This window comes from Artibeus jamaicensis, unplaced genomic scaffold, assembly GCF_021234435.1.
Source record: "Artibeus jamaicensis isolate MK-2021 breed Jamaican fruit bat unplaced genomic scaffold, CSHL_Jam_final contig_233, whole genome shotgun sequence".
NCBI classification, from domain to species: Eukaryota; Metazoa; Chordata; class Mammalia; order Chiroptera; family Phyllostomidae; genus Artibeus; species Artibeus jamaicensis.
The window spans coordinates 50,195,580-50,211,435 of NW_026521486.1; the positions used below are offsets into that span (position 1 = coordinate 50,195,580).

The window sequence follows — 15,856 nt, forward strand, 5'->3', positions numbered from 1 at the left end:
GAACTTTTAACCATTCTTCGTGTCCCGAAGAAGACTTGGCTGCCAACACTGGGATGGCAGCCAAGTTCCCCGGCGGAGAAGTTCCCTGGGCTGGGACTAAGGAGACCGGGATCTTTGTGTTGGATTGCTGTGGTATTCCGACTACACACCACACAGCAACTCAGTTCTTCCTTTACAGCAGACTCACTTCTGCTCGAATCTCAGTTGCAGTAGCTGATTGTGCAGTTGAATTGCCCATTGCTGAAAGGATGGGAAATGATATATTAATGCCGTTTGAGAATAAGATTTAAGGTCATTCTGTATGATGTTTCTTGGTGTGAATGGTATCAGTGTGCTTTCTCTATATGTTTAAATAGTGGCCTGAATCACTGCAGAATGGGACTTCGTTAAGGAACCATGTGTGGATGGACTTGGGCTTCTGAGTTATCAAAGTGATACCATTTGCAGGTGTATTAGACAGTGTGTACACATCCCTCTTGCTGAGATGAAACACAAGGAAACAACTTGTCAGGGCGCATGTGAGAGCTAAGGCAGGCATGTACATAAGCTCACACTACTCAGTACAGATGGGCTGTGGCCTCAGTGATGTTTCTTTCCTCTCAGAGTGCAATCGAGTCCTTGTTCGGAGCCTCCATGACTGGGATCGCCTATTCCTTGTTTGCGGGACAGGCTCTCACCATCCTGGGCAGCACTGGGCCAGTGCTTGTGTTCGAAAAGATCTTGTTCAAATTTTGCAAGTAAGACATCTGGTTTTCGGAAAACTCTAATTGGCTGTGTTATTGTGCTGTTAGGGTTGAACGCCAGGGTCCCAGCCGAGCATGCAGGCAAACATCGTTCTGGCTGATAAAAGCCCGAAGAAAGAACATCGTTTGGTGTGGGGCTCTGCCTCCAGGCAGTGCCATGCCTAAAACAGCAGGTCTCCTTGTCTTAAAGAGCTTTATTAGTGTCCCTGAGCCATGACTGAAATTCTGACTTTTTATCTTTAAGAAAACTCTCCTTAGCTCATTCAAACTCCTCCATTGCCATTTCAAGTCAGTTTTTAATTTGGCCTACTTACCGTTTCATATTCCGGTTGCTGGTGGGAGTGCTCAGCAATGCCTTTGTCTCTCTACTTTCCTTAGAACTGACTTGTTAATTGACTTTTTTCATTTTGTAGTAGAAGTAGGAGCACACAGCACAAGGCCCAGCCAGCTCTTTTTTCGTAACTGCAAGAATGAAATCTTGACCACGTTGGGTAGTAATGGCAGAAATGGGGAGGGGCTGTTTTCCACTTTCTATGTCCTTGTTTAGCAAAAGCCACCCGTGAAGCAAATCTTTGTCACAGCTGTCCTAGGGCAGCATTGGAAAGTGAAGCGCAGTCAGAATTAGGGAGAACTGGGTTGTAATGCTGGTGTAGGTAATAAGAGGTGAAGTCACATTTTTGACCCTCTGTCTCTTACTGCCACCCATCCATGTTTTTTGACGAACCCTGGTCTTGTTTCAGAGACTACGCTCTTTCATACCTCTCCTTGCGCGCTTGCATTGGACTGTGGACTGCCTTCCTATGTATTGTCCTTGTGGCAACTGATGCCAGTTCCCTTGTCTGCTACATCACCCGCTTCACTGAAGAAGCATTTGCCTCCCTCATTTGCATTATTTTCATCTATGAAGCAATAGAAAAGCTGATTCACCTGGCAGAGACCTACCCCATCCATATGCACAGCCAGCTGGACCACCTTAGCCTGTATTAGTAAGTATGCTTTCTGCTGATCTTTGTTTGTTTGTTTGTTTGCTTGTTTATATTGAGCAAATGGCCTGAGTTTAATGGCTGATATAGCATGCCAGGCAGTGCTTAGAGCTTCTGTTAAGGAACTGCATTGGCCCTCTGGGGAACAGAGCTCAGATATGGATGTGGAGACTTTGGGGCTGCCAAAGGAGAACAGTCAAAATTGATGACAGAGTGGATGGACTAAGAGTGAAACTCAGATGGGACTTAAGAAATGCTTCTCAAACATGTCTTGTGGTTCCAGGCATTGAGACAAAAATAGGCTGCAAATGTAGCAGGGAGAATTCAGATTAGTTGCTGGAAAGAACTTCATTTTGAAAGGACTTGTGAGACCCTGGGACCATGTTACCAAGATTTTATCTAGAAATCTATTTATTTACCTAGATTTCAACTAAAGAGACTGTTTTCTTCATGTGTTCAACATAGTTTGGATCAGCTGGAAAAGACACAGTATTTGTCTGTGTTTTCAGCCATCGAGAATCTGGTCCTATACAGCATGTCTTCTCTGGAATAGGATTCTCCAAATCGTGACTAAATCCCCTCATGCTTTAGCCCAGTATATCAAGTTCTAGCCCATCTCACTGTGCAGCTCTGATGTGAGGGTCTGGGTGTGAGATGACCAGTTTCAGCCTGAAACAGCCCGAGCAGAAAGAGCACACTGTGTGGAGGTGTCTGCTAACCCGCCACAGACACACTTCTACAGACCCCAGTTATCATTGTTTATCAGCACCCCGAGTCAGAATTCATACAGAACTTACCAGGGTTGAAAATGGTGTTATTACAAAATGACGGCCGTTAGAGAATAGGCTCCCTGAAGTCTGGCGATTGCCAGCTGGCATTGGAGTGAAGGTTCGTTCTTTGACCTTTTCTATCATTTATTTTGTTTATTTATTTAACAAACATCTGTTGAGCATCTACTATATGCCAGCACTATTTTAGGCCCTGGAAACACAGTGATGAACATGACAGACAAAGGACCTTGTCCTCATGAGGCTTATGTGCAGTGGGAGAATCAGACAAAACTGTGCAACCCCGGACTGAGTAGACTTTGGACCTGAATACTGGAATTCTGGGTTAATAAAACTCAAATGATATTTTTCTTAGTTGCATTCTACTGTCAGTCCATATGGAGCTGATGTGAAGCTACAGCGTTTCAAGTTTTTAAATGATTTTATGTTAATGTGTCTAGAACTGATTTTCTTTATTTAAATGATTTTATTTATTTACTCTTAGAGAGAGGGGAAGGGAGGGAGAGAAACATCAGTGTGTGGGTACCTCTCACATACCCCCGACTGGGGGCCTGGCCCTCAATCCAGGCATGTGCCCTGACTGGCCATTGAAACTGCAGCCCCAATCCACTGAGCCACACCAGGCAGGGCTGGACCGATTTTTTAATAGATACTCTTTTTAGAGCAGTTTTAGGTTCACAGCAAAATCGAGTGGGAAGTACAGAGTTCCCATGTACCCCCGCCCCCCATGTGTACAGCTTTCCCACTATCAACACCCCACACGGGAGTGGCACGCTTGTAATCAGGGAACTGCATGGACACGTCATTGTCACCCAGAGTCCAGAGTTTATGTTAGGTTTTGCTCTTGGTGCTGTGCCTTCTGTGGGTTTTGATGAATGTATAATGACACGTGCATCATCATAGTGTCCTACAGAGTAGTTCCACAGCCCTGACAATCCTCTGTGCTTCGCCTGCTTATCCTACCCCACCATCCCAACCCCTGGCAACCTCTGATCTTATACCGACAACAAAGTTGTGCCTTTTCTATATCATATAGTTGGAATCGCAGAATTTAACATTTGGCTCTCAGATTGGCTTTGTTCATTTAGTAATATGCACTTAGTGGTCTTCTATGTGTTTTGGCTTGATAGTTCATTTCTTTTTATTTATTTATATTTTGAAAATTCATTATTCTTTAATTTATTGGGATAACATTTGTTAATAATTATATATTTCTTTTTTTTTACAATGCTTCTTAAAATATGTCTCTTTTATTTCTTTCAGTGTGTATTTTTCCTTTAATGTGTTGTGAATTCATCAAATATAACCACTTAGGATGGTTTTTACTACCTCTGCTAGTATGAACAGATAAATCTGCAGACATCATTTTGAACGTACTGAGTCTCCTTCAGTTAGCATACTTACACGTTTACGGCTCTGTGACATGCCACCTGCATGCTGCATGTGTGCTCACCACCCGTGGTCTAGTCGCCCAGAGTCTTCCATTGAAGTCCCCTTCACTGAAGTCCCCTTACATTGAAATCCCCTTCAATGTAAGGCTTTATAGCTTTCCCTCCATGCTCAGGGTGGAGCAGAAGTAGGTTTGCAGCTGTGAGTACACAAAACACAGTTTATTCCTGTGCTATTGTTTTTAAATTATTGTTTTCCTTAAGAACAACTGTTAACCTGCTTTTGCCCCACCCTTTATTTGACCCCCCTTAACCCTCTTTATTCACCCCCACCCCTGTCTTTTCCTGGTGACCACCATACTGTTCTCTGTGTCTGTTAGTTCATTTGTTCCTTTGTTGCTTTCTGTCATATATCCCACCTACGAGTGAAATTATATGGTGCTTTCTGTCTGACTTATTTTTCTTAGCATTATACTCTCAAGATCAGTCCACGTTGTCAGTATTTCATCCTTTCTTATGGCTGAGTAATATTCCATTGTATATACGTACCACATCTTTTTTATCCAGTCATCCATTGAAGGACCCTTGGGTTTATTCTTCTTAGTGTTGAATGATGGTCTGTCGTGTGGATGTACTACGGTATGTCCATTCACTGGCTGCAGGCCATCTCTGTTGCTTCCAAGTTTAGAATTGATTTTTTTAACCTCAATGTAAGACTTTATAGCTTTCCCTGTTACTTTTCATTTTGTTGTCTTCCTCCTGTTTTAGAAATTGTTGAGATCTTTTTGAATTTTAGTTCTGTTCATGCCATATCCTTGGAAGGCATGGTCATTAAATTCACAGATGAAATTAACTTGGTGGGAACGGTTATGTTGGCTGAGTATATGGGGAGCCAGTTCAGGCCTGAAGCATGCTGGGACTGGGAGGCAGCATGGTGGCCAGTGGGACAGGTCTGGTCTGGTTCAGATGGAAGAAGAGGCCTGGGAGGGCAGGGAATGGCCAAGGTGGTGGATTTTCGGGGATGATGCAGTGTCAGGAAGAGCTTACATCAGAATTCCAGGAGACACTGAATTTTTAGAGCAAGAATGTGACAGGGTTATAGGGGGCAGGATGTCCAGGTTTAGAGGAAGCTGCTGGGAGCTTAGTGGAGTACCTGGTCTTTCCTGTGTAGTTCGAGTTTCAGGAGACAAGCCTAAGAGCTAGAAACAAAGTAAGAGACCACAAAGGCTCATTCTGGGTGCGTCAGATACTAAGCTTCGTTGTCAGTACAATTTAATCCAAGACCCACACGCTGATTTGAGTCCGTCTTTATCAATGACTGACTGAAAAATCAGGGTGTGGTTGGACCCACAGATGGGCCTCAACCCGGAGGACTGACCTCAGGGATCTGAGTGGGCACACAGAAGCAAGGCAGGCTCTGATGATGGAACCTTTAGCTCAGTCATAGCTAAACGTATTTAAGCAAATAGTTGGCTGCTTACCTCAGGAATCTTTCTTCCCTCTCAGCTGTAGGTGCACCATCCCAGAGAACCCAAACAACCACACACTGCAGTATTGGAAGGACCACAACATCGTGACAGCAGAAGTCCACTGGGCTAACCTGACGGTCACTGTGAGTCTGCGCGTGGCCTGGGGCCTGAGCTCTGGGACTGCAGGGGCGAGGGGTCTTCTCGGCAGAAGTGGGTGGCCTGTTAGTGAGCTCTGCATTTATAGAAATAAAGCTCTTCTATTTTTATTTTTTAACTATTCTTACTGACTTTTTTCCCTTTCAAAATTCTCTCGTACATAAAGGGAAAAGAGTATCTCCCTTTTCTCTCCCTCAGGCGATAGCAACACTCAGCCCAGTGAGCCTGCACTTGGACTACGTGGGGATGAAAGCGGGCAGGGCTGGGGGCAGATCCAGGTTTTATGGAGCTTGAAGAACACTCCAATTAGTTACGTCCTCCATAATGAAAATAATACGGACTGCCAGGGCCCCCCCAGAACCTCGTGTTTGCTGGAGACAGTTCTGGTTTCATTTTTAAAGTGCCTTAGTTAGGACCGTGAGTAGTTACCCTACCTGGAAGGGGGCCGCGCATGCCAGGGCCCCACAGCTGCGTGGGCCTCGAGCTGTTGGCAGCTTGTGCTCTCCAGCAGCCTGGGGATGGCAGTGAGCAGTGGGCTCCAAGGCAGCAGCTAGTCACTCCCTCCCGCCTGCAGTTCGTAACCCAGAGTGTTTATTCCCCCAGGAGTGCCAGGAGATGCACGGAGAGTTCACAGGGTCCGCGTGCAGCCATCATGGACCCTACACTCCCGACGTGCTCTTCTGGTCCTGCATTCTCTTCTTTACCACCTTCATCCTCTCGAGCACCTTAAAGACTTTTAAGACAAGCCGCTATTTCCCAACCAGAGTAGGTAGCACGTTCACGCACTCCTTCTGTGTTAGAATTCTAATATAACAGAGCCTGTCCTCGGCCTCCACGCTGCTCTTGGAGTTGAGTGGCAGGTGGAGAGCTCTAAATGTCCTGAAGAGCCACGTGGTCGCATCTCTGCTGGGGTCCAGCAGACCCTTTCATGGGTGTGTGGTGTGGGATGAGGAGTTGACACATAAATGCTTTTTGATTTAAAAGTGTATTTAAGGTGGAGTGGTATTCTCTAAAAGTTACTAAGTTTCATTTCCAGAATGCTGTTCAGTTTTATCTACAGAATGGAATAGCTGCAGCTGGCTCCTTAATGTAGTTAATTGGGATGATCACTTCAGATATGCAGGGGACCCCAAAGTCTCCTTCCAGGGATGGCTCTAGTAATTAATAGCTTATGAAATCACCGGTCACATTGACCATAGGAGTGAAGATGCTCCTGACCTGGTTTGCATGCTGTTTGAAGCCTTGGTAACTTTTTCCTGATGCAGGTGGCACTGGTTGTTGTGACCAGTTATGGTAGGGCAGAATTATAGGCCAATCGTGGAGTAGCTGAAGGGGCCATTGCTTTGAAAAGGAGCTCGAATCAGGAGGAAATGGTTTCAATCAGGCCCATTTGCAGAGCAGGATGTATGAATGGGTAGCCGGCTCAGTTGATTGGATATTCACTGTATACCCACATGACTAAACCACGTTCTTAGACTTCACTGAGCCTACGCAGCAGTTAAGGGAGGCAAATACTAAATAAGCTCCATACTGGGTCATTGTTTCCAGTCTGGCAGATAGTGAACAAGTGGCACTTGTGTACTGATTGCTTGCTCAGGTTTGGGTTAAGTGCTGTGGGGATGCAAAACAAGTTTACAACGTGGTCTCTGCCATTGGGAAGCATGAAACAACCAGGTCCATTTGAAACAGTAGGAAGGAGTTAGATGCCAGCCTGGGATGTAAGTGCCATGGGAGTTCAGAGGAGAGAGGAGCTGCTGGGCTCCAGGACAGTCAGATGGGCTGCATGGTGGGGACATCCACATGGTCAGAGAATTTATGTAACATTCAGAGGAGAAGTAACAAAACCAGGGAGCGGGAGCCGGGAAGCCCAGCTTTCAAAGGAAAGCAGTCAGGTTCAGGTCTTACTGATGCTAAACACGTGTGAAATGCAGTTTGCTCTCTCTGTTGGAAGTTCAGGTTAAAGCAGGCACTGAGCATTTCAGAGGCATTGTATTTTATTAAAGCGGCACTGAAGTGTATAGTGGGATAGTCCTCTGAGGAACAAAGTGGTGATGGGTGCTATGGAGAAAAATGATGCGGGAAAGGAGTATAGGAAATGCTGGGGTGGAGGGTGGCGACCAATTGTGAGTAGGGTCATCAGAGAAGATCTTAATGGAGGAGATATTTGAGCGAGCCTAAAGAGGTAAGGGAGCGACCCAGGAGATTGCTGGAGAAAAAACATTTGAGGTGGAGGGATGAGCAAGTCCAAAGACCCTAAGGCGGGAGTGAGTCTGGCATGTTTAAGAATCAGCAGGGAGGTCTGTGCGCTGGAGCAGAGTGAGCCAGCTAGAGAGTGTTAGGACCTGGGGCCGGGCGGGCCATGAGGCCAGTGTGCGTGGGCCTCATAGGCCAGCAAGCCTTTTTGGGTTTTTAAATCCATGAAATGAGGAACCATTGCAAGGGTTTTGGTGGAGATATTAACTTGGGCATGTTAACATATTCTTTTGTTTAAATATGCTTGTATTAATTCAAGTATAAAATTAAAGTGTTCTTCTGAGGATTTTTAATACTTTTGCAATATTAAATTTTTTTCTACTCCATGCAACCTACTCAAACACTTTTCTAATCCTTTTGCATGCCAGGTACGCTCCATGGTGAGTGACTTTGCTGTTTTCCTCACAATCTTCACAATGGTGATTCTTGATTTTTTGATTGGAGTCCCATCGCCAAAGCTTCAAGTTCCCAGCGTGTTCAAGGTAAGCCGATCTCAGGGTACTTGGCACCCTCATGTAATTCCATAGACTCTGGTCCTGAGTTAATATCCAAGACCTCTTTCCACATCCTAAATCGCAAGTTTCACAGTCCTCCAAATCTGAACCTTACTCTTTGTGACTTACTTTTCAGAAAAGTGAGCTCTTTGGGCTTGGCCGTGTTCAAGTTAGAAAGGAGCAAACCTAAGTTCATATAACAAACAAAAAGTATTATTCGTTATCATTAATGCCACTTAACTGGTTTTAATATTAAGGTTTAAAACAATGGAATATGCACATTTGTACAAAGGCATACCAGTCACTGTGGAAATGTGGGTCTCGGGCACCAGTCTGGTTAACAGCACTTTCACTGAGCACCGGCCGTTTGAGGGAAGGAAAGCAGACGCCGGGACGGGGCCCTGCCGGAAAGGGTCTTGCCAGCTGAGGAGGTGGCCTTGTCTAGAGTCTGGGGCTCCTGCCAAAGTAACCACAACATCTCTTCAGCCTTATTTCATTGTTTGCATAACTCTCTCTAATCACTAATATTTTTCCAAAAACCTATGTAAAAAAGTAAAAGAAATGATCACTGTGTGGTACTCCCAATCTAATTCTGCATGGAGGCACTAACTGAGTAAACAGAGAAGATGGAGAAGTGGGGCTCAGCTGCACAGACCCCGCAGGGTGGTGGGGAAAGAAGAGCTGGTGATGCTCAGTGGCTGGGGGGTTCGGGAAGTGAGAGGCTGGGAGGGGAGAAGACAGGAGGAGGGGCAGTCTGGGACTTCCCTCTCTCCCTGAAGGAGACCTGAGATTTTTAAATTTTATTTTGGTAAATTTGCTGAAATGCCACCAGTTAGAAATTTATGAATTGAAAAAACACTCACTTTAAAAATGTAAGGCCTCCAAGACCGTGTCATTCCCATCTTTGTGTGAGTGAGTGCACCCTCAGCTTTCTCTCTCATACCAGCAGGTCAGCCCTGCAAGAATGGGTGTTGTGTAAAGTAAGTAATTTGAGAGCCTTAAGCAGTTTTTGAAGTGGTTCTCTGATGGGTAGGCTTAAGAAAGAAGGCACTGAGTTTCTGGAACATCTGGGAAGGAGGTGTCCGGGACACGGGAGAAAGATGAGAAAGGGAAATGGGAGAACGTCAGAGAAAATGTCCTCTGGCTGGCCTTGCTCTCAGGGAGCAGAGAAGAATTTTCTTCCTTTGCCCCTCCCTGTTACTCCACGTGGCTCCAGTGACCAAGCCCAACCTGCAGGCCAGCGCCATTCTAACAGCGTACTGTGGGTCAGGGTTTAATAAGGTTTTGTGTTGGCCTGACAGTTTACTTACCACTTAGAACATTATTATTAAGGAAAGTCTATAAACTTTCAGAACTCAACCCATTCATAATTGGGACTTGCTGACATTACTGAAGAGTCTTTGAACCCTAGAGTCATGACCAGCATGGAACCAAATACTTTGGATATAATAGTCTTTGCTTGGTTTGTTGAGTTTGGGTCAATTCTGGACCATTATGTGTTCCTGGCCTTTTATCCTCCGTCAGTACTTGCCAAACAAGGCGAACTTTCCTTCCTCGGAAAGGGGAGGCAGAGGTTGAGGATCCAGCAGAGTTTGGGTATGCCACAAACACCCAAACAAGATTTGGGAGCAGGGTGGTCTTACAGGGGCATTGGGAGGGTCCTGGATCCAACAAGTCCCCAGGGTCTGCAGTCTTAAGTTCCTCTCTCAAGTCCCAAGTGCCTAGGCCTCTGTTTCAATGGTGAAGGGAGAAGGACCCTAAACCCATACAAGCTAAGCCCATGAGATTCCTTGTATCTGCCTTTACTTTGCCTTCATTTGCTGTGTAGACATACCTCACATGGCTTCTGGAGGAAGAGAGTCAAAGTTTTTTATATTTATCTTTAGATGTTATTAAATTATATTGGACAATAAATTTTGTTGTTAATTATATTTTATTTGAGCTAATGTTGAGATTAAGTTGCTTTCTCTGTACATAGGGGTTTGGGGAGTAGGGGAGGAAGTGAAGAATTAATGAATATTTCATAAAAAGGTGATTGAGGATTGACTCTGAGCAAGGTCATGGGTTTCCTGACGAGTTGCTGCCCACTGCGGTGCTGCAGAATGAAACAGAACGGTGGGGCGGTTCCCGGAGTGCGCCTGAGGAGCAGATGGGAGTTTTCTTTAAATATTAATCAGTGTATAGTAAGTACATTTGAGTGGAGTGCTTTGGTAGAAGGGAAATATTAAAGACCCGAGAGTGTCATGAAATGAAAGTTAGGCGTTCTTAAGTAAGCATGAGTTCGGGGAATTGGATGCTGACTTGGATAGGTGGCTTTAGATGGAGTCGCGCAGAATGCCTGCAGTGTAACTGCAAGAGGGTAAGGAATAAGGAAGCACATGTGTGTACAGGAGAATATAACTGGGTGAGGCAGATGTGTAAAAGTCTGCCTTTCAAGTGAATAGAGTGCACACTGAAAAGAAAGAGTTGCTGTGTCCCATGGCTTGCTTTTTTTAAAAAATATTTTATTTATTTATCTTTAGAGGGGAAGGGAAGGAGAGAGGGAGAGAAACATCAATGTATGGTTGCCTTTCGTGCATCCCCTGCTGGGAACTGGGCTGCAGGGAACTGGTCTGCAACCCAGGCATGTGCCCTGACTGGGAATCGAACCGTGATTGTCTGGTTCGCAGGCCCGCGCTCAATCCACTGAGCTACACCAGCCAGGGCTGCTTTTTTTTTTTTAAGGATTCTCATTCAGGAATAAAAAGAATTGTGGATGTTGTGATTCAGTTTGATCCATTTTGCCCGAATGATTATAGTTAGCTTAAAATACACAAATAAACCTTGTTTTTTCCTATAGCCAACAAGGGATGATCGCGGGTGGATTATTAGCCCCATTGGCCCCAATCCCTGGTGGACCGTGATAGCCGCGGTCATCCCGGCACTGCTCTGCACCATCCTAATATTCATGGACCAGCAGATCACCGCCGTCATCATCAACAGAAAGGAGCACAAGCTCAAGGTACCAAGAAGTTCTGACCTGGAAGGATTGATGGCATCCTGTTACATTTGTAAAAAGCTTAGGGTAAATCCATTTAGACTGAGAACTGTAGACCCCCAAATAAAAGGAGTCATGGAAAGAGCCCATAAGAGGTTTCTAGGGTTTTCCAGTCCCTACAGCGGAACATGATGGAATGATACAAACGAAGCTTGGGCTCCATTACTCTTCAGTTAAACCTGTGGGGAAGGGAGCCTGCAGAGTTCCTAGTGGTCCTCATATAGCCACACGCTCTGGGTCAGGCTTATCTTCCTGAGGCTCCGGTCAGGGCTTGGGCCACTGTTTCCTAGAAGCAGGTGGTGTCCCGTTGCTGTCCACTACTGGGGCTTCTAGACTAAACCTTGAGTCCACGGATCCTACAGAGGTAGGGTTGGTTCCAGTGCATGTGCTATTGAGTGGCTCCATGGCTTCATCCCTGTTCTTTCCTTACTTCGGAAACATGCAAATTTGGCAAGGATCTAGAAGTGTGTGGTAGGAACCCAGTAGGGACATTTATCTTTAACCCCTATAGTGTCTACCATCTAGAATGGTCAAGATGTGGCTTGATTGCTGGTTACTCTGCTGAGAAAGGATGAATCTTTGAAACTGGGGGACTCAAGAGTGAGATCTGGGGGCACTTGAATAAAGAATGAATATTGGCCTGGTTTGGCCAGGCTAAGGTTTCCCTTTTTCCTCTCTGTTCCCTCCAAACCAGGGGTGGGGTTAGGGGTGGAGGTGGGACTGGAATACTCTTAGCTCACTGTTCTATGCCTTACGGATGGTGACGGACACTGTGTTTCCCCACAGAAAGGCTGTGGTTACCACCTGGACCTGCTAATGGTGGCCATCATGCTGGGCGTCTGCTCCATCATGGGCCTGCCCTGGTTTGTGGCTGCAACAGTCCTGTCCATCACACATGTGAACAGCCTCAAGCTGGAGTCCGAGTGCTCTGCTCCTGGAGAACAGCCCAAGTTCTTGGGCATCCGAGAACAGAGAGTGACAGGCCTTATGATTTTTGTGCTGATGGGCTGCTCAGTCTTCATGACAGCTATATTAAAGGTAATTAATCATTCATTCACTCCTTAGGTGATACATTGAGTGCCTGCTTTGAAAATAAGAACTTATTCAAGTGGGGTAAGACAGATAAGATGTATTAAGAAGTTTATTAAGAAAACAAGCATAATAATTAGAGAATATAACTGATAAAGGAAATCTATAGTGGTCCGTGGTGCTGTAGAGAATTAAGGGGCCACCATCTCAGTTAGTGTGACTAGAGAAGGCCTCTCTAAAGGGATGGTGTCTGAGATGAGGTAGAGCCAGCCATGCCGTGGGTAGCGGCCCACATCAGGGCCATGTGACTCAAGGATGCGAGTGAAAACAAAACGCAGTGAGATGGACTGAACAGTGAGCAGGGGTGCATTCTGCAGGGCCTTGCTGACGACGGTAAAGGTAACCTTTGAAGGTATTTAACTGGAGAGGGATACGATCCACTTAGTATTTTAAAAAGATCACTCTGGCTGATGATTAGAGACTAGGTTTTAAGGTTGGGTTAAAAATAGAAGCAGAGAGACTAGTGAGGCTATTACAAGCAAGAGACAATGGTGGCTTGACTAGGAGAGTTGGTAGTAGGGATGGATAAAGGCCGTGTCTTCTGTATATTTTGAAGGCAAATCCAAAGGTCTTGGTGGGTATAGAATGGGGTGAGGAAAGTGGAAAAGTCAAAATGCCTGCTAGGTTTCTCACTTGACCACCTGGGTGGAGAGTGATGGCATTCACGGCGGTGACAGTGCCTGGACCGTGTGCGTGGTTAGGCCCCAGAGCCTCGTCCATCCTTGGCAAGAGGAGTGCTGACCTCTCCTTTCATACAGCACTGAGAGTGACATCATCTAAGACGGAGAAGACTGCGTGAAGGAGGAAGTGATTTTGTGAGGGGTGAGCATGTGGTTAGATTTTGAGCAAGATATTTGGGAAGCATCTTGAGTGAAGAGGCTTGAGGAGGGTTATGGACTGAAAATGTAAATGCGGGAGTCAATAGTACATAGGGGGTTTCGAAAGCCAAGGGAGTTGATTAGGTCACCCAGGAAGCGAATCGGAGGAGCTCCACATTTAGAAGTCGGATAGAGGAGGAGACGGCAACAGGGACTCTGAAGGAGCTGCCAGAGGGGGGAGGGAACCCAGGAGGGTGGGGTGTCAGGGAAGCCCCGCAAGTGGCTCATTTCAAGTCAGAGGGACTGGGCAGAAACTGTCTGGAGGATGAAGACTAAACAACGGCCATTGGATTGGCCACATGCAGGCCTAACGTGACTTGACAAGAGCAGATGCAGTAGAAAAATAGGGCAGAAGCTGAATTACAGGCACTGAAGAGTAAATAGGAGGTGAGGAAGTTAAGAGTGTGAGCAGACAGCTCTTTCAAGAGATTTATCTGTGAAGTAGAATAGAAAAATGGGCAGTGGCTGCTGTGAGATTTTGGGTTAAAGGAATTTTTGGAAAGATGGAAGGTAAACACAAGAAAAAATTTGTGTGTGGGGGTGGAAGGCCTGCATCTGAGATAACGAAGGCCCTGTGGCCGTGTCCCCCAGCCCCAGCGTCTGGACCACTTATCTCCCTTGCCTCCAGGCCCCCTCTTCTTGGTGAACCTTTGAACACCCCATCCTGCACTGCAGACACTATTTAAGGGTGAGAGCTGAGAAGGATGGAAGAGGATTCTGCACTGTATTCCTGTCCCCTTTCCACTCAGTCTCGCCACCGGTCCTCACTCCCCTTACCCACCTCCACTCTCTGTCCCTGCCCTGCCCTCCCCCTCATCTGGTCCAGGTGCCCTCCGGAAGAGCCAAAGACTGCTGCTCCTCCAGGACTGTCACCACACAGTTACGGTGATGGCATGGCCCGGCCTTCCTAGAACCCTCTCCGAAGGGTTCTTTAGAAAACCCTTTAGTAGTTCTACAAACCGAGTTAGCACCAAACTGAGATGTCTGCTCACTCTAGAGCTGGACCAGCAGAAGATCCAGTGGGGGATTTTCTACTTCTGAGAGGAACTATGTTTGGGAATGTTCTTTACCTCCAGAATAGAAGCAAGTTGAGTTTAGTCTTTTTTAAAAAATGTTTTTATTTATCAATTTTTGAGAGGGTGAGAGAGAGATTGATTGATTGATTTGTTGTTCCAGTTATTTATACATTTATTGATTGATTCTTATATGTGCCCTGACTGGGATAGAACCCACAACCTTGGCTTATCATGACAATGTTCTAACCAACTCAGCTACCTGGCCAGGGTGAGTTTAGTCTTCAGCTGTGAGACTTCCCTTGTCTTGGTTCTGTACGTCTCATTTCCCTAACGCATAGAGATGGTCTAAAAATTGCCTGGATTAATAAATGTGATGTGATAGGTGTGCATGTGTATACTTAAGTGAATATAATAATGTTGATGTTTCTCCCCAAATGATAAGATACCCTCTATGATAAGATACCATACGTCTTCATTCTTGCCCTCAAGTCTTGTTAGCAAAAAAGGAAACTTTTAAAGCCCGTGTTAAAATGCATCAAATCCCTGAGGGGATGATTGTGTGATTACAAAAAGTTTAAAAGGTGCCTATTTTAACTCATTTAAAAAGTGGGCAAAAGACCTGTATAGACACCTCTCCAAAAAGGACCTACAGATGGCCAGTAGACATATTTTTAAAAATATTTTCTTTATTTATCTTTAGAAGGGAAGGGAAGGAGAGAGGGAGAGAAATATCAATGTACGGTTGCTTCTTGTGCATCCCCTGCTGGGAACTGTCCCCTGCCGGGAACTGGTCTGCAACCCAGGCATGTGCCCTGACTGAGAATCGAACCACAATCTTTTGGTTCGCAGGCCCATGCTCAGTCCACTGAGCTACACCAGCCAGGGCTTCAATAGACATATTTAAAAAATGCTCAACATCATTAATCATCAGAGAAATGCAAATCAAAACCACAATGAAATACCACCATCCACCTGTCAGAAAAGCTATCATAATTAAATCAACAAACAGCAAGTGCTGGCGAGGATGTGGACAAAAGGAACCCTCATGCACTGTTGGCGGGATGCAGACTAGTGCAGCCACTGTGAGAAACAGTGTGGAGGTTCCTGAAAAAATTAAAAATGGAACTGCCTTGTGATCCAGGGATTCCACTTCTGGGTATATATCTGAAGAAAGTCAAAACACTAATTTGAAAGAATGTATGCGCCCCATGTTCACTGCAGCATCATTTACAATATAGAAGCCAAGACATAGAAGCAACCCAAGTGCCCATTGATAGACAAGTGGATAAAGCAGCTGTGGTCCAGCAGTGGGACACCTGCTGTGAAAATGAAGGAGATCTTACCGTTTGCAACAGTGTGGATAGACTTAGAGAATATTTCACTTATGCTAAGTGAAATAAGCCAGACAGAGACAAATACCATATGATCTCACTTATATGTGGACAAAAGAACAAAATACATGAACAAACAAAACAGAAACAGACTTACACATAAATCATCTAACTGATGGGGGCCAGCGGGGAGGGGTGTTGGGGGGACAGGGTAAAACAGGTGTTGGGATT

At 45.5% G+C, this 15,856-nt stretch overlaps 1 protein-coding gene and 1 pseudogene across 1 annotated transcript in view; one reads left to right on the forward strand and one right to left on the reverse strand.

The window, feature by feature from the left end:
• The window catches only part of SLC4A8 (solute carrier family 4 member 8), a 78,889-nt gene that overhangs the window by 42,793 nt on the left and 20,240 nt on the right, over positions 1-15,856 (forward strand). Inside the window, exons 13-19 of the mRNA XM_037137194.2 lie at positions 604-737; positions 1,484-1,729; positions 5,409-5,514; positions 6,131-6,292; positions 8,149-8,262; positions 11,114-11,275; positions 12,098-12,349. Of these exons, the coding sequence (XP_036993089.2) occupies positions 604-737; positions 1,484-1,729; positions 5,409-5,514; positions 6,131-6,292; positions 8,149-8,262; positions 11,114-11,275; positions 12,098-12,349 (1,176 nt within the window). The remainder of the gene's footprint in view (positions 1-603; positions 738-1,483; positions 1,730-5,408; positions 5,515-6,130; positions 6,293-8,148; positions 8,263-11,113; positions 11,276-12,097; positions 12,350-15,856) is intronic.
• On the reverse strand, positions 13,048-13,161 carry LOC119043565 (uncharacterized; annotated as a pseudogene).